We start from the raw sequence: 24,090 nt of genomic DNA on the forward strand, positions 1-24,090 counted from the left end.
TGGTTTGGAAAGAACTGCGCAGAATTTTTTATCCCATTTTTTGCTGGCAAATTGTACTTGAAAACAACATTTGTCAGGATGCTGTTGCTTAATGTGTTTACTTAACTGTGAAAACCTCAGGTTATTTATGCATGTTGTCTGAAAACTAAATTTAGTTTCTCTGATCACTGCATTGCGCAATGGTGATGAAAGATATTTAACCAAATTGCTGTGCTGGTGTGTGTGCATATGGCCAATAGAGATAAAACCCCTGCAATCAATACTCATTATCACTGACAATGTGAGGTACACTGACTTGTATGTTACTTCCCTTACCTAATTTTTCAACTTCATGGACAATTATGAGGATTTCTAAGTAGATAGTATTCACACATTTTTTACTGTATCTTTAAATAGGAATTTCTCTGCAGGAGGAGTAGTACATCAAGTGGATTTTTGTGACTCTGTGTGTGTTTTGAGATAGAGCAGGTAGGAAAGGGATGGCAGCATGCAGATGTTAAAAAGTGTCTAGGAAATTAACTCTGACCATTGGAATTGCCAAAATCCAGGTGTAACTATCAATAAAATCACATAGGCATTGAAGCAGTACCTGCAGTTTTAATTTCTTTTAGCTTTATTTAGCTCCTCCCTGCTTGAGGTTTGACTTGCTGGAGTGATCGGTGAGGTTTGTTTTTAGTGCCTGTTTTGTTGGTGTTGGGAGTGTGACCCATGGTAAACCAGGGCCCATTTCTCATCCTCACCTGCAAAATGAAATGGTGAACACTGGAGAGGTCGTACTTAAATGTCTGTGGTGGAGCTCAGATGGGAAATCAGCAAGCTGGCAGCAGGGAGATGTGATTAGGGTGAACGAGGGTGGTAGGAGAGCACCTCAAACATGGTTTGAGATCCTTGGGGGAAGCTGTGGCTGCCCCATCCCTGTAAGTGTGCATGGGGCTTTGACCAACTTGATCTAGTGGAAGGTGTCCCTGTCCATGGCAGGGGGACAGAAATAGAAGATCTTTAAGGTCCCTGTCATCCCAAACCATTCTGTGATTCCATGGTTCTGTAATTCACTTTCTTACCACTTGCAAGGCACCTGTCAGGGTGGGTTTAGTGGGTTTGTCTTCTGGTCTGTGATGTACCATGGTCCGGAGGATCCTCTGATCCAGTGGTCAGTAAAAGGCAATTAGAGGTGTGATTCTTGTGTGGAAGATAGTGACTCCATGAAGTCCTACAGCTACAATCTCCTAAAAATGAACCCAAAAATTTCCCCTCTGTGGCATTCAACATTGCAGGTTTGGGTGGGGTTTTTGAGGGTTTTGTGGGGTTTTCCCTTTGTTCATTAGTACAGTAAATTAATTGTGGGATAGGGGCGTTCCTTTGAAGCTGCCCTTGCAACATTCACACCACCCATTGCCCCACCGGGCTCCTCAAGGTGGTCCCAGCAGTGGGAGGTGCCTGTGATTCCAAGGGAAGGTGCTCCGGCACTCTGCTTTCCCTCTCAGTCTGCCTCACCTTTCTAGTTCTTGCAAGTTGATCCTGCTGTCCTCTTTGCCTCCCTCCCCAGGCTTTCGGCTCCCAGCTCACTCAGTGGCAGCCGAGTCAGTGTCCCTTCTCCTCCGCTGCAGTCTCACCGCGGGGAGCGGCCGGGCGGGGCCGGTTCCCTCCTCCCGCAGTGCCGGGAGTCACCAGGTGGTGCTATTGCCCCGGGAAATGCCTGTGGTGCTATTGCCCCGGGAAATGCCTGTGTATTGCCCCGGGAGATGCCTGCGGTGCTATTGCCCCGGGAAATGCCTGCGGTGCTATTGCCCCGGGAAATGCCTGCCTGCGGTGCTATTGCCCCTGGAAATGCCCTCCCGCGCATCGCCACCCCCGGCCCTGGCAGAGGGGCTCGGGGCTGTTCGGCTTTGCGGTGGAGCTTGCTTTGGTGGGCAGCAGTGTCAGGTACTGCCAGGGGTTTTGTTCCTTGCCACGGGTTCAGTCCTGAGTCAGTTTTATTGATGCAAAGTTGTTTCCTGTGACTTAATCAGCCGGTGCCTTGTTTGACAATGAGGTCCCCCAAAGGCTGGGCTGCTTCAGCACAGTTTGTGACCACCCTGTTGTACTCAAAAGCTGCTTCACTGTAGCTTTTCACTGCTTCACATGAGCAAGTCTCATTAAAGGTGTCCTCAGGCTTTGTACTGATGGGTCCCCCGTGCAATCCGGGGGGAAGGATTTTTGCTCGTTCATTGGCATGTGCTGCTTGTCCAAAGGAGATTTGCGTGTGTGTGACCCTTCAAAGGTGCTCCTCTTCTTTCTCCTTTCATCCTCTCATCTTATTAAACAGCCAGATTGATACCACCTGATTTGCAGCTGGTTTTATAGAGACCATGCTCCTACTTGGAACTGTAGAGGCAGTTCAAAACATGGAGTTGAGCATCTTAAATGAATAGCCAGTGCCCCCAAAAGCCACAATTTGAGCTGAAGGAATGCAAATAAACACCAAGCTCCTTCTTCCTTTTCACCAGGCTAAGCAATTCTCTCTCCACAGCCGCCCATACCACATGCTGACAAGGGCATAAGAAATTGATTGAGATTCTACTCTTTGATTTCAATTTAAAATCCTCCATTTCTCTTGGCAGTTCAGCTGCTGTTCTGAATTTGATAACTTGTGTGCAAAGGGGAAGGAAAGGTGTAAGAAAAGACACAGAGAATTAGCTGAAATTTGGTGTGGGGAAGCAGTTTCTGTATAATATTAGCAACAATCAAAGGCTGTTATCGTTGCTGTCCACACTCATGGTGGCATGCACTGTGGTTAGCTTGCTCTTTGTAGAGTAAGATGCAGTGATTAAGCATAAATAGTGGAATTGGATTATGGATTTGGGTTTTGGGTTGGTTTTTGTTTGTTTTTTTTTTTTTTTTTTTTTTACCAGAGTAGGTGAGCTCTAAAAAGTGTGAAGCAGAGGTAGGTTGGCTGCAGTGTTAATTTTATTCCTGAAAAATAGCTGTGTTGTCCCTTTCCCTCCACAGCCCCCTTTCTCTTAAATCAGGATCGCTCTATATTCCTGTGTCAGCTTCATAGACAAAAAAGTTGGCTGGTTGTGGAAGAGCAGCACGATTTGTAAGTCCTGGAAGAGAAAATGTGCAGCAGACACGTGGAATACTTTGTTGGGGCAATGAGTATCACTCCAGGCTGTGGCGTGAGCAGATCTGAGAGGGACCTGAGGATTCTGCTGGATGAGAGGCTGGGCATGAGCTCTCAGTGTGAGCTTGCAGCCCAGAAGGTCAAACACGTCCTGGGCGTGTGGCCAGCTGGGCAAGGGAAGGGACTCTGCCCCTCTGCTCTTGTCAGACCCCACCTGCAGTGCTGCATCCAGCCCTGGGGTCCTCAGCACAGGATGTGTTGGAGAGAGCCCAGAGGAGGCCACCGAGGTGATTAGAGGGATAGAACATCTCTCTAGTGCAACAAAAGGCTGGGAGGACTGGAATTGTTCAGCCAAGAGAAGAGAAGGCTTCAGGGTGACCTAATTGTGGCCTTCCAGTACCTGAAGGGAGCCTGCAAGAAAGATGGAGAGGGACATGTTATCATGTGTAAGAGGCAGGACAAGGATGAATGGGTTCAAACAAAAGATAGTAGGTTTGGATTAGATATTAGGAGGAAGTTTTCTGCTGTGTGGGTGGTGAGGCACTGGAAGAGGTTGCCCAGAGCTGTGGATGCCCCATCCCTGGAAGTGTTCAAGGACAGGCTGGATGGAGCACTGAGCAACCTGGTGTATAGAAAGATATCCCTGCCCATGGTAGGTGGGTTGGAGGTAGACGATCTTTAAAGTCCCTTTCTATGATTCTATAATTCTTAAGGCTGCAGCTATGATTCTCCATGCCATCAACCCAGTGTGGAGAGCTTGGGATTGGAGCCCTAGTGATGATAGCAGAATAATGCCAATTATCTTGAAAACACTCTAGGAAAGACTTGGGTTTTATATAATATTACATGCATGGATATATCAATGTCTCTGGCAAAGTGAATCTTTGCTAGCATTAGCTACAATATAGAATTAGCTGCTCTCTTATCTCAGTCTCTTATCTCTGGCCAGGCACATCGCTTTGGTGGGATGGCAAAGTGCTTTTTGCCATCAATGCTCGATTTTTGACTTTATGGTATGGTGTTGCTTGTGATCTTTGGGTATGTCTTTGACAAAAGTAGACAGTTGAAGAGATTGTAATTAATATTGCAGTCTGTGAGTGAGGGAGGGATGAAAATACTCTTTTTATCTATAAGAGAGAAAAGGGATGTAGCAAAATATTAAAGTAAGTGTAGTTGAAACTTGGGCATTAGAGGTTTCTGTTGTCTCTGAAAGATGACTGGGCTGGGATCTGATGGAGAGCAAGGGGCCTGTGACTACAAAGAGACTTGCTAACTCCAGGGAAGCCTACAGATAGCAGGACCAGTAGAACTGCATTCCCTGGCTCCAGGAATTGCAGATACTGGAGCAGCTATGCAGGCCTGAGTTTAATTCCACAGGAAGATGTGTGCAGGATGTGTGTGGAAGGAAACCACATGCTGAATAATCACACTGGTAAGGGTGCCAAAACTGGTAATGCAGCAGGCATTTGGCTCTGGGAGCAGAGTGGACAGGGCTGTAGACTCCCTTCAGCTCTGAGGTGAAGCAGATGGTCAGTCACTGTACATGTTTTGCAAATGGATGTGGACTGAAGGAAAACAAACCTAGAAAAGGGATCAGATGATGTTTTCCATTCAGAGATGTATTGGGTTTCCATGGCAAGGCTTTGGTAGTGGCAGGGGGGGTGGGGTTGCAGGGGTGGCTTCTGTGAGAAGCTGCCAGAAGCTTCCCTGGTGTCCTACAGAGCCAATGCCAGCTGGCTGCAGGGTGGACCCAGCACTGACCAAGGCTGAGCCCATCAGTGATGGTGGTACTGACTCTGGGGTAACATGGCTAAGAAATGGACAAAACTACTGCCCAAGAGCAGATTGCAGAAGAATATGTGAGAGCAGCAACCCTGCAGACACCAGGGTCAGTGGAGAAGGAGAGAGACAAGGTACTCCAGGCTCCTGAGCAGAGATTCCCCTGGAGCCTGCGTGCAGACCATGGTGAGGCAGCTGGGCCCCTTCAACCCATGGAGGTCCGTGGTGGAGCAGAGATCCTCCTACAGTCAACGGAGGGAGCATTTTGGAAAAGGTGGATGCCTCAGGGAAACTGTGACCACATGGAAAATTAATGCAGGAGGAGGCTCCTGCCAGGACCTATGGACCCTGTGAAAAGAGGAGCCCACACTGGAATAGCTTTGCTGGCCCATCTTGTGACTCCTTGGAGGACTCACACTGGAGCTGTCTGTGCCTGAAGGATTGCACCCCATGGAAGAGACTGTGCTGGAGCAGTTTGGGAAGAACTGCACCCCATGGGAAGGACTCACGTGTGAGCAGAAGAGGAATGTGGGGAGTCTTTCTCCTAAGGAGGAGTGGGAGGCAGAGACAATGCTCTGGTGAGGAGCAGGTAGAGAAATTGGAGTAAAGTTAAGCTCAGGAAAAAGGGAAGGGGGTGGGGGAGGTGTTTTAAGATTTTTTTTTTTTTCATCATCCTTCTTTGATTTGATTGGCAATAAATTAAGCTAATTTCCCCATTTCAAGTCTATTTTGCCCCTGGCAGTAGTTGGTGAGTGATCTCTCCCGGTCCTTATTTCAACCCACAGGTTTTTTGTTTTATTTTTTCCCCCATGCCCAGCTGAGGGAGTGGTAGGGTGACTTTTGTGGGCACTGGTTTCCAGGCAGCATCAGCCCACCACAGGAGGCCAGATACATTAAGCCCTGACTGGCAAATGTTTTCCTGTTTTAAAACAGCCAGTAGAAACATACAGGTGGTATTGAGGATGCATATAAATACCAAACAGATAAACTCAGTGCTTGACTATCTCTTAAAGAACTTAAATAGCTCTTTGTTACTGTACTGTCTGAATGCTTTAGAACCATCACTGTTTTACATCCCCATAATGCTGTGGCAAGGCAAAATCAAATAAGTATTTTCATATAGCAGCTAGTGAGCTGAGAACAATAGAGCCAAGAATTATTGTGCCAAATGCAGTCCTTGCAGCACTAGGAGGAGGGATTGCATTCTGATATAACAGGACTGACCTGATTGTGGGTAGAATGAGTGCTGCACTTTTGTGTGTAGAGGGAATTAATATAAATCTAATGTGCTCCAGAGGAAAAAGTCTGATTCTGTAGCTAATTTTTGCTCTGCAACAGCAATGTTGGCCTGAAAGCAATTAGAAGTGATGTGTAGGGTTTTTTACTGTGTGGGAGTTGGCATAGGTCATCCTAACTTAGTGGGAGTAATGTACCAACTGACTTAAAAGACAACTTTATTATCATATATTATGAGTTTAAAGAAGGGAATGCAACAAAGGGAAATGCAAATAGGGATTTTCGTGTGAAGTTCACACAGGGACAGATGATCAGGAGAGCAGTGGTGGTTCCTACTGAAGTGAGACACTGCAGAATCCAGCCAGGGTAAGCCCACCAGAGCAGGCAGTGGTGGCCATCCTCCCTCTCAAAACAGAGTTGCAGTGAGATCCATGTGTTCGTGCTGGGATCGTGGGCAGCTGGGTTCCAACATTCAGTGTGAGTGTTGCTCATTTGGCAAGTACCCCTCACTCAGGGAAGTGCATGACAGCAAAATTACACTTCTGGGAGCCAACTCTGGTCCTAGTTCTTCCCTTTCAAAAATTTGCTTTGCAGATGAGTATCTCCCAGATCTTTGCAGAAATTCCTTGAAGATCACTGGTGGTATACAGCCACAAAATTTTGAGTTTACAGAAATCATTAGTGTCCTGGATGAGATGCCTCTATTTTGACTGTGGAATTGAGGCTTCAGAGCACCTGTACCTGCATCCCTTTGGTTCAGGCTGAAGCCTCAGGCAGTTTTGTCTTGGTGAAGCAGCTGAGAGCCAGTGTGTGAGTCTAAGAGCTGCTCTTACATTTTCATCTGTGCAGTTATGCAGTGATAGCTTTGCCCACTTGATACATCTTGCAGATGGAAAAACTGAATAAAGGCGGGAAGCTTTTCTTTTTTTTTCCTTCCTAGACACCACTCCACAGTGCATGGCTTCATTTTCCCTGGGACAAGCCTGACATTTGGCAGTTCAGTTCAGTCCCAGGGGTGTCTCTGAACCTTGGTCCCCTGCAAGGTATTTCTCCTTACAGCAGTGTTTTCAGACAACTGAAAGTGATACCCAAGCACAGGGAAGGGTGAAGGACGTGTTTAAGGATAGCAAAAAGTTTATTGGGCAGAGTAATTCTTGGATTAAAATACTGCCCTTGGAAACTGCGATCAGGAATCTGTTGTGCATAACTCTTCCTTGTATGTTCATACAGTTGATAAAAATCCAGAGGCAGCTTCAGATGCTCTTCAAGCTGCCTGTCACAGCCTTCCAGAGCAGCTGTAAGTGGATTAGTAAGACATGGAAAGTATTGCAATGCTACCTGCATTCGATCACAGAGTAATGATTAAAATGTTGAAGGCGGGCACAGAAGACTAAAGCAGGCTGCAAATTGCAAAGCTTTAATTTATTTTTCAGCTTGTTGCTTTTTTACCTCCACTGGAATTTAAAAGACAGCCATAATCCTGTGCTCAGCCTTACCATGTCACATGCCCTTGGGTTAAGAACTGGCAACCCTGAAAGCATTCAAAATGCATGTTGAGTGTCTCAGTGCTGCGTGCCAGACTGTGCCCAAGGAGTGGCATTCCTCCTGGACACCAGACTTGACCAGAGCTGAGCTTACATTTCTGCTAAAGCCCAGAGATACTTTACAGCCCAGGCCTTCTTTACAGCCCAGGCCTTGCGATTTGTTTGATGATAGCTAATGAAATGCAAACCATTTAGCAGCTCTGAGATGCGATTACACTGCTGTGAATTTTCAGATTCCATCAAAGTCCTGCTGAGGGTAATGGGAATGGGCCAGGGTGATTCAACTGTAAATCAAAAACGAAAGTGTGGCCAATTCTGGCAGTGGAAAGAAGAGCTTTTCAAATGTGCAGAAGCTGATTTGCCAAGTCAAAACCAGCTGTGCTTTATAGAGCTACTGGAATGAATGGTTTCTCTGCATTTGGTTTTTTTTTTTGTTTTGTTTTGGTTTTTTTTTTTTTTTTTGTGACTCATTGATTGTTTTTCTTCCCCTAAAGTTTAAATTCTGTCTTTCTACCTCAGGTTTGCCTGGCCAGTTACAAAGGTTTTCAGTGCCTGGTTTTGGTATATAAAATGTGAAATACATTGATAATAAAGGACAGTTTTCTCCTTTCTGGTAACTTCATACCAATTCAAGTGTTTTCATCTGTACATCTTTAATGCTTCAACAGTGAAAGCTCTGCTTGGAACAAGACAAGGACCTCTCCTTCCTCTCTGCACTAGCACTGGCAGGAATCAAATCAATGTCACAAAAAGTGGAATTTAACTTGGGAAATCCTGAGCATAAACTGGCTCCTCTGTTATTTTTCAGTTAGGGATGAATCAGCCAAGAGTGTCCGGTGGTGTGAATATGTAACAGGGAGCCAGGAATTGTTGCTTCTCTTAACAATGAGGAGCAGCCAACTTCCTCTCTGAGCAGATCATCTCCTCCCTCCTCCCCACCCAGGAGAGAGGGACAGCTTTTTGACTGCACCTCAGTTCTGTGTGTTTCATCAAGCCTGGGTTTTTTTGTTGTTTTTATTTTGTTTTGTTTAGATTTTGTTTCTTTTTTTTTTTTGTCTGAAGGAAGACAGAAGGTGCTGTTATCCCACTGGACTGAAAGAATTGTTAAGGACAGATTTGACCACAGATGTTTCTGGTGCATGCACTTAATTGCACTTCTTGATGCTAACCAGTCTGGAGAAAGCTTCAGAACAGCTTGCTGGTAGGCTCTGGTACTGCTCTCTGGCTGAAACCTGAGTTCCATCAGTGTGAGCAGCTTTGTAATTCCAGCCCTATGGCTGATGGAAAAGCTTTGCCATGAGAGGCTTCCTGGGGGTTACCCTAAATTAACCCTGACTGCATTGGTGGTGCTCCCTTCTCTTGATCAGGGATCCTCAGAGGAAGGGTTCAGCTGCCAAATGCTTGTGGTGCCTTTGCTCAAGTTAGGGTGGGTGGCTGCTCAGCTTTTGGGGAGCCTGGCACAAATGGGCTCTGGGGAGCAGATGTATTCCTGCTGTGAGGTGCAGGGAAGTCCTGCTGAGTTTGATGGAAGCCACATGAGCTGTGGGATCAGTTTCTGGCATGTGGGAGAGGATAAAGACTTGTCAGGTCCAAATGTTTCTCATATTATTGCTGAAATAACATCTTCTTTGCCTGGGGATTTTTGAGCACTTAGTATTTATACCCTCCAGGTTGCTAGGGCTCATTCTTCTTTTGATCTGTAAGACTAACTCATGTTAACCCTGTCAGATTTAATGAGACCTGTCTGTAGCTGATGTCTCAGTGACTCTTAGTTATTGTGAGGAATGTTTTGAAGGGACGGGCATTTTTAATTTTTTAAACATTTTTACAAATTCACATTGTAAATTTGATTGAATCCTGGCCTTGTCCAAGTTGATGAGAAAACTTCCTTCTGAAGGAGCTGTGTGTGGGATCCTTGTTTATATAGAGGTCAGTTCTCCATTGCTTCTTAATGCAGATTTTTGTGGTGCCTGTCTCCAGGGTGTCTCAACCTTCCTTTAAAGCTGAAATGGGAAGTTAGTCATGAGATCTGTGGTGGTTACAAGCCAGATGTTCTTTTTTTTCTTTTTTTTTGTCCTTACTTTGCAAGTAGAAGGACAGAAGGCAGTTTCTTCAGTGTGTTCATTCTTAGGGTGCCCATTTCCTCGTGTGAAGTGCTGTCTAGTGTTCTTGTTTTGTTTGTATTTTCAAAATCCTAGAGTCATAAAGGATTTTGTATGGTTTATCTAATTTTACACATACTTAGGAAGCCCTATGTGTTAACATAGCAGAGAAAGACTGCATAGTCGAGACTAAAAAAGCTCTTGCAGCATTGTGCATGATTACAGGGCTGCTGTTTAGTCATCAGTCATGATATGTGTGGATTTTTTTGGTGAATCCAACATTTATTCAATTCCAGATGTAAAAAAAAATAAAATTACATGAAGAGATTAGTTTACTCAGCACAATAGGGCTTGACCCTCAATCTGTTAAAAGCTATTATGATATCAAGGTTACAGACTAACAGCCTAATCAGGGATGTGTTTACAGGGTACTATAGCTTCCTCTAGTTTGGAAAAGTGCTTGGAGGACCAGGCCCTATGTGGAAAGATATAAATGAGACACCCAGATTTAAATTACTGAATTTCTGCGCATTAGCATTTTCTGCTGGGATAAATGTGTTTGGAACAACAGACAGAGGAATATACCAAATGCCTATTTGTAATGGGAAAATGGTTTTCTTTTTTAATATATTGCTCATATTTTTTTTCTGCTTTCTTTTTTTTTTTTTTAATCTCCCTGTAAGCTGCTGCAAATCAGCCAGAAGCAGCTCAGTTGTTGCTTGCCTGCAAATGAGTTGCCAGCATCCTGTAATGCTGCTAGCTTGAAATACAGTCTCATCTCCTTTACAGCAGTGAGAGCCCAGGAGAGCCAAGTGGGGTGGTTCCCTGGGAGCAGGAGTGTGGGTGGAAGTGCTGTTTTCTGTGGCATTCTGCTCTCCATTCTGGTGCTATTAAAATCCTCACACCTAAATCTGCCAGTAAGGGATTTTGGAAGAACAGAGAATGTGTTTTCTGGGGTTAAAGGCTAAAAGTCTGGAATTAGTCATGCTTACATTGGTTCCTTGTATTTATCAGAAACATCTGATACAGTTTCAGGTTTTTGAATCCATTTTGCTGACCAGGGGACATTCTGAAGCTGTAGCTACTTATTCTGGCAAACGAATAGTGGCTCACTGAGTGTGAATTATGTTTCTGCTTCTTTCCTTCCTCCCTACCCCACCCACTTTGCTTATCTTGCTACAGTGTGGTTTATAACTGATATTTTGTAAGTGTGCTAGGAGGCTTATGAAGTAGAAAAAGAATAAAGGGAAACCTGTAGTTGGTTCCTTGAGTGATTTGTGAACACCTTGATTGGCAATAATTATTTTATATTTACTCGTTTCTTTCCACTTCTTTCCTGGATTGGTATGCTCTTGATCATGATGAGTCAATGACTGTAGTGCTGAAGCCTTTGGGTTTCCTGTGAATGAGGATTTTTCCAAAGAATTGCAGGATCTGTTCCTTGAAGTGCAACGTAACTCCTGAGGGCATGTTCTCAGTTTCTGAAACTTAGCCAGTCCACTCTGCTCAGTGCCACTGTGACCTTTAGCATAAGCCAAGATGTTATACCTTTGTGTAGGTTTGATGTTATATGTATGCCAACATCAGGTAAAACAACAGAAAAACAGATTAGAGGGTGTAATAGCACAACTCTGAGAACTGGAAAAATAAATCTTCTGTATGCCTGAATGTTACCCAGGCATGTGGCTTGATAAATCTGTTATAATCCTTTGAAGAAAAAAGAACAGAACAAGGGAGATCATCCCCATCAGATGTAAGAAATATAGTTTTGCTTAGAGAAAGACCGTATAGTAAAGTACAAAGCAGATGGTTGCAGGAAGGTTTATACAGCCTTAGCAAGGAGCTTCAATATCAATGCACTGCTGAGAAAAAAAAAAGTTTTTTTCTACTTCTTTGAAGCAACAACTCTGCTTTCATTGTCTTCTGTGAGAGACTTCAAAGATAGTTCCTTGTTGTTGGTAAAAGTTAAGGTCTCTTTAGCTGTTTTCAAGTTGTTTTATAATGTTCACATGCCATGATTTGCTTTGCTTTCAGGCAGGTGGATATCTCGATTGATGGGTGTCAGTACAGTTTTCAGTAGCATGGACTGAACGCTGTTGATGTAGTTTTAAATCCCATGATGGATTATCACTGCCTTAAGTAGGAAGCTTTTTCTACTTTACTTCCTTCCCCTCTGTGCTCTAATTATACTCTGGTAGATGGTGGTTTGCATCCTCCAGGCAACAAAAGGGAAGCTGGGAGTGCTTGTTTCAGCTGAACCCCCCTGGTGCAATAAAGTGCCTGGCTCCTGGAAAGCACCAGCTACTGGCTGCAGCAGTGCTCATCCCAGAAACAGGTTCACTCGTGCTCCAAGTCCATTGGTTTCACTCCAGTTACTCGAGGGGGATCTTTAGCCCTCTGGGTAGTGCCAGCAACCCCAGGAGCGAAGTGTAAGAATGCCTTTAAGCTTTTGGAGGGCTGTTTTTGTGCCTGGCATATGCCTAAGTTTGACTGTGCTCATTGTGAGATGTGAAAGCAATAGAAACTTTGAAAGGTCCTTTTAGTGTTATCATGAAACGTTAGTGAGAGCCACGAACTGAAAGGTGAAGAGGTTCCAGGAAAATGAGCTAAGCTTTAATCCATGCTTGTGGATGTCACGTCCCTGCCAGAGATCCTGGCTCCTCTTGTAATTGCAGTTGCCATTCTGAGTGACTTGTCAGGGGATCAGGTGAATCTGAAGCACCGTTGGGTCACCAGAGTCAATGCCTAGTTTCTAACACTGTGGCAGAAACTCTGTCCCCACAAGGGAGAAATGTAATTCCTTGCAACCAGTGGGTGGTAATTCTAGTTTCCCTACACCATTTAAAATCTGGAAAAATAATTAGATCCTCAATTTCAGGGCAGAGGGGTTTTTTAATTTTATTTTTTTAGTGTGTTCTGCCATCCTGGTGTAGTAATTATACAGCGATGTCTGCTGGAATCGATAATGAAGGCAAAATTTGGGAATAGTAACAGGATGTGTTACTGCTATTGATCAAAAGCTACAGGGCTGTTTTTAAACACCGCTCCTCTCTTTGATCTTTTTTTCCTATTGATTGAACAGAGTAGATAAACAACTGTCTGTGTAACATGAGCATTTATTATGGCTTTTAAGCTGACAGGACAGCTTTGAATTAAATATGAGAGTTTAAATGATGGTTTTCTAATAAGTGCTGTCCATAAAGACTGGTGTGACAATACAGTTTCATGTAAGCATGGTGGAAGGAAATGTAAATAGAGGCATTCTTTTTCTTTCTTACTCAAAAAAAAAAGATAACATATTGCAAAAGTGATTATAGGAGAGGCAGAAGTGCTATTTTTAATATGCAGTTACGCGTGGGCAAAAGCTGCTTTTATATTTTTTTAGTATATAGTTATGTGCATTTTGCTGTTAACAAACTCTTATTGTCCTATCTCGGCATTTTTCAAGATTGTTGTGTAAATTAGTCATCTTAAAATGTGGATACAAATGGAGCTACAGGTACAATCTGGTAGTTCTGCAATCACTTCAATGAAATTAATAGAAAACTTTCCATTGACTGTTTAATGAGTTAGATTGGACCCTGGGCTGTCATTGTTAATGTCTTGGAAAGGTCAGTATTGATTTCCTGGCATCCTTTTTGTCTCTAAGGAGGCTCTTTGCAATTCTGTGGAAGACACAGCGATAATGTTACTCCTCTTCCTTGAAAATTCCCTGTATAATTTAACTTCTACCTACCATCCAAGGCTTTGGGCAAAACCAGACAGACTGAAAAATGTTGTATTTTAGGGAAGTTGTTTATATCTTACATGCCCAAATAATATTTCTGCATAATTCCAAATTTTCTCCTGCCACTTCAGGTTGTTTTGACTCTTATTTCAGTATTGTACTGCTGTTATTTTTGCCTACTGATTGGATATGTTGAAAGAAAAAAAAATGGCAAATGGAATCAGCCTGCCATCTTGCAGTGTAGAAAGTAAGCTGTGTTGCCTTTAAAGTAATGCACTGCAGACCTTTAGCATGGCATGCATAGGGAGAGCTGCACATCTCTGGGGATCTTTGCATTCCTACCTTTTCAAAACCACCCAAAGCCTCTGCAAAGTTTCCACTGAGTGGGCTAGTTTGTCTTGTCATGAAAAGGTTATTTTCACTAGCTCAGTGCTGTCAGTGTGCTAAAATGTTGGTGTTATTAGTCTGTTTTGGAAGCTTGCTTTTGCTGGCTGTGCAGCAGGCCTGAATGAAATTGTTTCTCTGGCTGTGCTGTGCGATGCGCCGTGTGTTGGAAAGCACAGGGTTTGCTTGTACAAGTAAATGGCTCTGCTGGATGGACTGCAGTCCTTGCAACAAGAATATAAAATCCACCCAATAAAATAGAGGGCTTGGAGAGAAGGGAGTCCTGGGAAGAGGGCCAGGGAGATTCACTCACAATGCTGATGTTTGAAAAGGATGAGCCATGTCCTCGCTTTTCTTCTGAAATGTGAAATGTGCCGTGCTTGCCACAGGACAAGAACAAAGAGTCAAATATTAATTATTGAAAATAAATCAAGTGAAGTATTGACATCTGGGGTCTCGTGGATGTGACTTCATTGACTCACTGTCATGCTTTCTCTGGTTTTCAGGATACTGGGGTTGGGAAATCGAGCATCGTTTGTCGGTTTGTCCAGGACCACTTTGATCATAATATTAGTCCAACTATTGGGTAAGTACCACACAAAATATCACTTTGGTGTTCACTGGTCAGTGAGGTTTCAGATTTGACCCTTGAGTGATTTAAGTCCTAAGGTCCTACAGCCAAAATAGTCTAAAGTGGGAAGCTCTTGACAAGACAAAAACCAAAAGCCCACAGCCCAAGAGGCCGTGACCTGCACAATGGTCAGGTCATCCCATAGCTGAGTAGTGGCAGGAAGACCATGGGAGGCCCTCAAAGTAGCTTTGCTGGGTGTCCTGGTGGGCTGGGCTGGAACATGGACAGTGTCTGTTTCCCTTATGGATGTGCTTTTGTTGAAGTTTAGGATGTGTCACATTTTCCTTTCTTAAAATAGGAACCATGCAATTCAAACCAAGTATATTTAATTTATATAACTTCTTTAAAAACTACTAAGCTTCCATGTATCAGACCATCAGAATCCTAATAGTCCTGCAGTAAATTTTAATTCAGATTTTTTTTTTCCTTTTAATACCTTAGGGACAGATTTTCTAAGTCCAATGTGACCTGGGAAATTTTTGAAGTTATGGATCTCTTATGGGAAAGGGAGCTATTATGGAATGTAAGAAGTAACTTGGGGGGATAGGACTGATCTGGCATGTGTGCCAGAGGTGTTTTAAGTTGTCTGTGAAGGATTGGTATTGATTGTTGTGTGTTGTTCAGAGGGTTGGACAGTACCTTCTGAAGGTCTGCCTTTTAATGCATGCAGGAGTCTCAGCTGGAAGCTGCACGTAGGAGTTCCAGGACAATTTTGGATTCTTGAGAATGAGATGAGTAGAGAAAAATGGACAGAGAGAAAGGAAGCATGTCATGAATAAGATTACTGTCTGGAGGACACTGGTTTGCAGTGAAAGAATTGATGGCAATTTGAGGTTTTTTTTTTACTTCTGAACTGTTATTTCCCCCAAGTAGTTGTTGTTGCTAAGTAAATGCCTTCTGCTCAATTTGGAAAACAATTTTCCTCTGTTACCATAATTATGAAAACTAAAGGGATTTTTTTTTTCCATTGGGAGATTAAAATGTGAACGCTAGCTTCACACAGGTGATATTATTTGTCTGCACAGATAAGGGTATTTTCCTTCCAAATTGTTCAATTATTTGAAATATATAATCCTTGCAATCAGCAGTAGCCACTGTGGATCTATAAAGTCCCCATTTTTTAAGCTGTGAAGTGTTGCTTGTTGGTTTGAGAGGGAGAGTGAAAACTGAGTGAACATACCCTGAAAACAACCAAAGAAACGTGGCCATTTTTTTTCCCTTAGTATTTTCATAAACAATGCAGCATTGTTAAACTCAAGCAATTTGCAGATGGCTGTAGAGGAGAACTCTGGTATATCATTCTCAGGAAATGTTTTGTTCAGTCATATGTCATTTGATGTCATTTGGCGCTTTTGTAATGACCATGCATTCTATCAAATGCATCTTTATGAGCCAGGAAAAATGTTACCACAACAAAAATGGTTCAGCAGTACCCAGATAGGATGGGGAAAATAGAAAATAGAGATTGGCAGCCTTTCCTACCAGCTTTCAAATGAACTGCTGTAATACAGAAAAAGCCTATATATTTGTAACCCTCTTTCCAAAAAGAAAAAACTTTGAAAATGTAGACATATCTCATTTCCTATGGAAAATAAAAGAAACTACGAAGACTTCTTCATCCCAGTTGAGAGGGAGAACAACTTTTTTGCATTTCTTTACCATGTGCACTCCAGCAGGTGACTTTTCTGTTCCCTGGTGATCCAGTCTCATATGTTAAAGTGAAAAGTGGCGTATGATGTTGTCTGTTGCCTTTCTCTCAGGTCTGTACCACCAAGAAGATGGAGTTAACAAGCAGCAGAAGCCACGTGTGAATGGCAGGAGCATTTGTGTTCCTGGACCCATGAACAAATGCCCTCTGAACTTCAGAGGCTTTTCCCTTCTTTTAAAAAAATACATCTATAAGTAGCATGTGTCCTATCTGAGAAAAGGATAAAATAAAGGATAAAATACCTTCTGCAGGTATTTTATAATGGTTTTGGAGTTTCCCCCAAATATGGTCTAATCCAGAAGAACTCACTAAGGTCTGCAGGTTACATATTCAGTGTCAAGTATGTTACAAATTTCTGTCTTCCTTATTTCCAGAGCATCCTTCATGACTAAAACTGTGCCATGTGGGAATGAGCTTCATAAATTTCTGATCTGGGACACAGCTGGTCAGGAACGGGTGAGTTTGCAGAATGCTTTCAGTATCCTCCTCTCTCTTAATGTGTTGATGTGCTTTTTCTAAACCTTTCATCTCCAGAAGCCTTTGTAAGTGTCAGCCTCCTGAATCTTTGCAAGGCTCTGCAATGCAGGTGGTCAGCAGGCACCAAGTATGTAGGTTCCCTTTCCATGGATGATGAAAATGCAGACAGGCTGACCATACCACTTACCTAAAAAAACCCCAAACCATGGTGTGAAATGTCAGCCACCTTCCCCAGGACAGCTTGAGCAGTGCCCCAGCAACATCCAGTTCCCCTCTGGTTTTATCAGGCTTGTGTGTGGCAGCTCTCATTGGCATTGGAAAGGCTCTGACTTGCAGCCCATGGGCTGGGGTGGTCTGAATTTAGGTGGTGACTCTGGGCTTGTCTTGGATTGGGACAGTGAATATGGGCATGGCTTGTGTCTGCTATTATTATTTATATTATAAGAAATTACCACCAGCAACCTGAACCGCTTTGGGGTTTTTTCTTGATTTCTTTCAAGTGTATGAAATGAATTGCTCAGATCAAGCAGCTTTTCCTTTGACTTTTCAAAAAAAAAAAAAAAAAAAAAAGGAGGCAAAACCAAACCATAATGGATTTTTGGGCATTAGTTCATATGGACTGTAGATGAGTCTGGCTGGTAATTTTTTTTTCTTTTAAGCCTCAGTGACAGTATGCAGTACTGGACTCTAGAGCTGTAGGTTTCTCTTAATATATGTCCACATTTGTCTCCAGAAATGGAAAAACCTGCGCACACTTCTAGAACATCAGACTTGTGAAATGGCCCAGTGTCTCTTCATAGGAAATTGTAGCTATGCTCACGTTAGGTTGGGATAAAATGAGATACTTATACAGACTGGATGTCAGTCCTGATACATCCTACTGTACTCTCCATACCTTGTATGTGAATTGTGGGCAAAGAAGATTTTTACTCTTAATTGCAGGAAATGTTTTTCCTTTTATTTGTAACGCGCAGTGTGAGATAAAGTGACTCTGATGAAATCTGTTGGCTCATAACAATTCAGTAAGTTATTTGTCATGGGAAAATGGACCTTGAAAAACATATTTGAAGCCTAATTCCTTCCCTTGAATCTTGTTTGTTCCATTTCTGCATGGTCTGGAGCTGATAACTGACTTATTATTGCAAGAGCTAGCAAAAGTTCGGTTTTCTTTCCCATGGTTTCAGGTTCCTTGCTTATTCTCTCTCTTTTCCCTCCACTGCCCTGCTCTCCTTGCTTTTTCTTTTCTTTTTAGCACTTTACACACAAAACTCAGTTGGATTAATACTTATATCAAGATTTATCTGTTTTCCTACAGAGTCTAAGGACTCTCAAATACCTCTAAAATTAGGTGAATAGTAATATGCATATTTACATATTTACTGAACCAAATGATGCCTCCTTTGAGGCAGGAAATCTGTGACTGAGCTTTGGCTCTTGGACACAGAATTCATCCTTCCCAGCTAGTCTCTTATGTTTCCTCTCAATTTTTTTTTAGCTCGTTGTTTTTCAAACATCTAATTTCCTTTTTTTTGTGTGTGTGCGTGTAACTGTGGTGAGCAGTGAGCACCACAAACTTTGTTAGATAGCTTAGAATTTATTACAGATATGGCATGTTAAAGGTTTTCATTAATTAGTAATCCTAGATTAATCCAGGGACCATCTATTTGCTGTGTGTTTGCACAATGTATTCCCAGTCCTTCACTAGGAAAGTGTTGTGGTATAGTAAACAAAGTTCATTGGTGTTGAGTGCAAGCTGTGGAGGCAGACACGTTTCCCAAGGTGAGGTCCATACTGGTCCAGGTCATTCCCTGTCCTAGAATATTCCTGTTTTACAGTGCAGCTAAACACACGATGCTTCTCAACATCTTACTTGCTTTAATCAGGGGTTTTTGGTTGCTTTGTTTTGTATTGCTCCTTCTGATTCAAGAACAAATGTCTCCCCCCATTAATTTTTTTCTGATTATCCTCTGACCAACAACAATGACCCAACATTTCCAGCCTATCCCATCCTCTGGGCCTATTGCTGTTTTCACCACGTACTAATAAATGTCTTCTGAATGTTGTTTCTGCTTTGAGAATTGTCCTTCCCTTGTTCTTTGAAATTTTTGTTGAGGTTTTGATTTTTGTCCCACTGCTGAAGCCTGGCAGTTTTGTCAGCCTGTGCTGCTGAGAGCAGTGTTTAGGACTCCCTGCTCTTTCAACATTGCCTTCATTTGACTTCGCTCTCCTAAATGCGAGGCCAAGCAAGGCTTGTGCTTATTCTGGAGTTGGGGGTGCCCTGTGCTTCCCCAGATGTGCCAGCTGTGTCTCTGTGCTGATGTGGAGCCTTCACAGCAGAAGAGCCCTGGCTGAGATTTAACTGAGGCCTCACTTATGCCATGAAAGTTAAACTCAAAGCTGAAGCATGGTGGAGCAGGCAGGCAGGAACAACAGGAGTGGCACTCCCCTGGTCCTGGTGCATGAGTTTGTCCTTTTTAATGAGTTTTCATTTCCCTGTTGATGATTTTCTCTGGGAAACTGCTAGCTTGGAGTCACTGCTGCAGAGTGACAGTAACGCAGCAGAAAATGGAGATTAAAAGCTTTTCTGTCATATCCCTGGTGGGGATGAATGCTGAGTGTGCTTCTTAGGAATAGACCCTGGAGAGGGGTATGTGGCTTGTGGTGAAAAATTCACACAGTACATGATTATAAAAGGAGAGAGAGAGCTTCTTAATCCTTTTATCTTGTTTTTTTTCTTTCCCTTTTTCTTGACTAGAAAGAAACAAACTGGTGGAACACTTCACAAAATCCCCCTATCTTCTGTGCCTAAGTACTGCTCTCTGTGGACCTGGTTGCTTTGTGTTTGTGTGCTATCCAACAAACTCGCCTTAGTTTTTTTTTCACAGTCACTTTCCCTCCACACCCCTATTTCCCAAATGTCACTTTCCCCCTCCTAGCTCACGTTTTCCCCATTAGCTTTGAATTGTTGCAGACTTCGGGACTTACATGCCCAATAATTATGTTGTTATTAGCAAAGATTCCCTCCCCTAAGAAGAGTCCCCTTGCAAGTTAGTAAATGATGTTTTTATTAGCATATATTTTGGTTCATGGTGCCCTAAGTAGCTTTTAATTACAATGTTTTGTTTGAATACCTTGGGTGGCTGCCAGCTTTCCATTTTGCCAGCTGAGGAATATTGTAGCAAACAGGGAGTCTGAGGGCTGTGTTTCTAGGGCAGGAAAATTTATCTCTGTCCTTTTTAAATTTACTGTGTTGAACTCTGGGACTTTTAATTTTGTTTAATAGAAGAGGCTTCAATTACTTGAGCCCAGTTTAAAGCTCAATAGGAATTATCCTGAGTTGTGAGCTTTTTCTTTTTTTTTTGTTTTTTAACCTTCTCCATTTGCAGGAAAAGACTGATGACATGTCCACAGCTCTTTATAGCTGCCTCTTTTCTGAGTGGCAGTAGTTGTCCTGGTGATTCAGAGACAGTGGCACAACACCATCTATCAATGACTTGAATTATTTCTGCAGGCAAAACGCAGCCTGAATTTTGCTCTGTGGTGCCATAAATGTGACTTTGACGGTCTCCCACAGCTCAGTCAGAGTTGGGGTGGTTCATTGTGTGTAGTGTGAGGACCTCCTGCGTGCTGCAGATGTTGACAGGTGATTTGGCAGTGTGTGAGAGCACAAGTGGCATTAAAGGTAGCAAGCAAATATGTTATTTTTACTACTTTCAGAGCACAAAGCACGGTAAATCATTTAAGGCATGCATTTAAATGTTTTTTTTCTTAAGCTTCAGCAAAGAAGCTGCAAAGAAGCTTGCAGCACCTGTAGCTTGATGGTGTCATGGTTTTGTGTAGTGTCTTTTGCATCCTTTGTTTAATGACTCTAAACTTCAGGGTGGCTAAACACAGGTCCCTTCTGTGGTGTTGCAAAAGTTTGTTTCTGCCTATTTAAAAGAACCTTAAAAGGTTGACCTAAAATGTTGAGATTTTTCCTTCTTCAGTTAAAGAATTCTTAGACATTGGAAAAAAAATGCTCACTCTTTTATATATATAGCAGATTTAATCTTCAATTTAACTAGCAAAAAATACCTGTAGATCAGAGACAGATATTTCCTGATTTACTCAGCTTGCAAATCCTGAGAACTTGAATTTCAGCCTTCAGTTGTGTAAAGAAAACTACTCAAGGTTTTAAAATGATAAATGGTCTCTGAAAGTGGCTTTCATGCATAACATTTTTCCCCTTTGCTCTTTGCCAGCTGAGAATGTCAGGAATTTTGTATCCCTCCCTGTTCTAGAAGCTTGTGTGTCAGGATAATCTGTTTAATGCTTTTGAGTTTTGCCTTTGCTTCTCCCTGCACCACCACAATTTTCTGTTTGCTGGCAGCCACTGCCTTGAAGGTGGCAGGAGTGGGTTGTGTAACTGCCCAGACCTGGGCAAGTGTCCTTCAGGTGGCTTTTGGGACAGGACTGAAGGGGTTTTCTGGGAGTGACCTGGCAGGAAGGGCCAAGGGCAGGAGAAGCAGGACACCCAAAATCACCTGTGTGGGAATGGCCTGCTGGGTGAAGGGACCTGATACAGGCTTGAGATAAGAGTCCAGAAAGTGTGAGTGGGTGCAGCAGGAAGGGGAAGGAAGCTGCAGGGCTGGGATGCTGCCTGCACGTGTCAGCAAGCAGCTGAGCCAGAGGCTGTGGCTGTCCTTGCCATTGGTGGCACCCAGATAAAGAGCAAGAGTAAGGATCTCTGACTTGGAGAGGAACCAAGTGGTTTGGTCTCGGCCACTCAGATGCAACATATGTTGTCAGAGAGCAGCTTCATAGGAAAGGGAATGAAATTTAGTCAAATGATCACAGCTGTCAGGAAGCAAATCTTGTGCTGCTGTGCACCTGCAGGTGCTTGAGAAGGCACTGTGTAGGAAAATCATAGCTGCATTCAAAGTGTGTAACACTTGCTGAGCACTGGTGTGATTCCTCTCAGTCTGTGCACCCTCATCCTTTCCAGCTGTGCTCATGGGCAGAGTGATAATCCTTTTGCAGTAAGAGCAGGTGATGTTCTTTACAGTCTAGAATAGTAAAAGCAACCAAGGGCAGGAGTTAGGTGATGGTTGTGGTTATTGGTTTTGCTTTTGCTTTTTTGCCTCTTGCCTGTGGAGTTGGGAGGAGGCAGCCCTGCTGTGGCAGTATGCCAGTCCTGGGATATAGCACCACAGGATGGTGCAGAGAGCTGCTGACATGAATTAATGTTCCCTGGTGTGCCTGGCAGATTGAATGAATCCCAACTGTCTTCAGCAGCATTTGTCAGCCTGTATATAAACAAGCAGGAGTGGTAGTTTTTATTTCTGTGTTCATTTGGCCTCTGTTTTGCTTTCTCATTCAGCATTATATTAGACAGGGTTAAGAGACTTCCACTACCACAGCTCAGGCGTGATTTACGCTGTTTTCCCTTGATTTTGGTTTTCTCTTCCAAGTAGGATGTGATGGTTTTCCTTCTTCCCCATTCTTTACTTTTAGTAAAGAGGAAACATGATGTTACCTGTGACCAAATACGCCCCTCCATGATGAGATGCACAGGAAGCAGAAAGCAAAACGCTACACTGCTTTTAAATAGGTGGTAAATTCCTTAATGGTTACTTGGTTCCATCTTTCTGTCCCTTGCAAGGACAAAGCTTCTGTTGACTTCATTGAGTCGGCCAGATGAGCGGTTGCAGAATCCCAAAATACTCCTGGAATCAATGAGAGAAGCTCTGGTTATGCTCAGCTTGCATTTGCACCATGGAAGACTGAATTTGCTCCCTGTGCTAGGGGGCTCTACAGCTGTAATGAGTTGGGCAGCTTCTAGTTGGACCCTTGGATTCTGCTTTCAGAGGAAATTTCATAATGCACATGTGGCCTCACTTCTTTGCTTCGTGTCAGAGATGATGAACCACAAGTGCAAAGTGGATGTGTTGGTAGAGGAGCACAAGGAAGAAGGTGCTCTGAGCCCAGTCTGCATTGCTCCAGGACTCAGGTGACTGTAGGTATGGAGCATGCTGTGTGTCTCCCAGGAGGAGAGTCCTGGAAGTCTGCATGAAGTAATTATTCTGGGTTTTGGCATGTCTTTGGAAAAATAATTTTCTTATTTATATTTTGAGTGGTCCTTTCAGCCTGGCTGTTGGATTGGGAAATGTACCCCTGCAACTTGAGTATGGCACTGTGGGGATTAGCAACCTCAGCCTCACCAGTTGTGATCAACCTCTCCAAAAACAAAATGGGACTAATGAGTGATGCAGTTGGTCAAATAGGCAAACTTTTTTTGGTGGACACGGAATGAGAGGCATGAAACTTCTAAATTCCCTCAGTAGGTGACCTGCTAATGGTAATTTACTCATCATGCAGAGATGGGAGGTTTCCCCAGTGCTTAGAAGGTGGAAAGCAGTTGAGATGAAGTTTGGTAGTTTATGTACCAAGGTTCTGTATTTTTTGCTCCTAACCAAAATATATATGCTGTAAAGTTGTAGGTGAGTTTTTAAATTTTGAGGTTTTTTTGGGAAACAGAGGAGAAAAGCCACCTCTGAATGTATTCACCAACTGAAGAATGATCATGTGAGTATGATGCAGCCATGAGAAAAGTGTTCATTTAATGTCTATAATGCTGCATAGAAACCTGGTCACCAGCAGTCAGGAAAGATGAGCTGAAGCTGGACCAGGCACAAGGAAAGGTGATTAGACCCTGATTTCTCCTTTTTACCTTATCTTCAGAGTGTAAGAGCCTGGTATAGCAGACTGGCAAAGTTAAATCTTGCAAGCTTATCGCTCTATATTAATATTTCAACTAAAGGCAAGCAGTGATCCCTTAACTTTACTAAGTCAAGGTGCGAGCAAATTACAAGTAATTTAGTAATTAGGAATTCAAAATGTTATTAATTGTCAAAGTAATATGATCCCTGTAGCAGTATAATGAAGAAAGAAAACTAATTATTTTAGGCAGAACATTGATCAGCTTTTGAAATGGGTTAGGAGTGGGAGCTGATGGAAATCTCTTTCTGGTCTGTGTTTTCCTGTTTGGCCAAGGGGATTTGAGCTGCTGCTGCCTGCAGGAAGGGGTGACATCTGCCAGAGTGCTGCTCTTGGCTGCAGCTGGTGGAGGGGCTGGCTCCCTGGAAAGCTGGGGCTGTAACCTGAGTGCTCCTGTGGCAGAGCCAGGAGTGGCTGCCTGAGCATTTTTAGGTGGCCCTTCTCAAGCAGCATTGTTCTTATGCCAGATCTCAAACTGCTTCTGTTTATCCTGATTTTCTTGGGAATTGCTGGTTGCAGAAATACTGAACTATAAAATCAAGGTTATAGGCATTGTCATTTATAATACAGAAGGTAGTCCCGTGAGGTATAGTTTTGTGAGCTGTTTTTTTGTGTGTCACTTGTTTTGGGCAGCTGTCCCACA

At 43.1% G+C, this 24,090-nt stretch overlaps 1 protein-coding gene across 1 annotated transcript in view; it reads left to right on the forward strand.

Annotated features, from left to right (window-relative positions):
- RAB31 (RAB31, member RAS oncogene family) overlaps positions 1 to 24,090 on the forward strand; it is a 61,253-nt gene that overhangs the window by 12,841 nt on the left and 24,322 nt on the right. The window contains exons 2-3 of the mRNA XM_084201872.1: positions 14,382 to 14,461; positions 16,589 to 16,670. Of these exons, the coding sequence (XP_084057998.1) occupies positions 14,382 to 14,461; positions 16,589 to 16,670 (162 nt within the window). The remainder of the gene's footprint in view (positions 1 to 14,381; positions 14,462 to 16,588; positions 16,671 to 24,090) is intronic.

The sequence above is a fragment of the Fringilla coelebs genome, assembly GCF_963513975.1.
Source record: "Fringilla coelebs genome assembly, chromosome: 1".
NCBI lineage: Eukaryota > Metazoa > Chordata > Aves > Passeriformes > Fringillidae > Fringilla > Fringilla coelebs.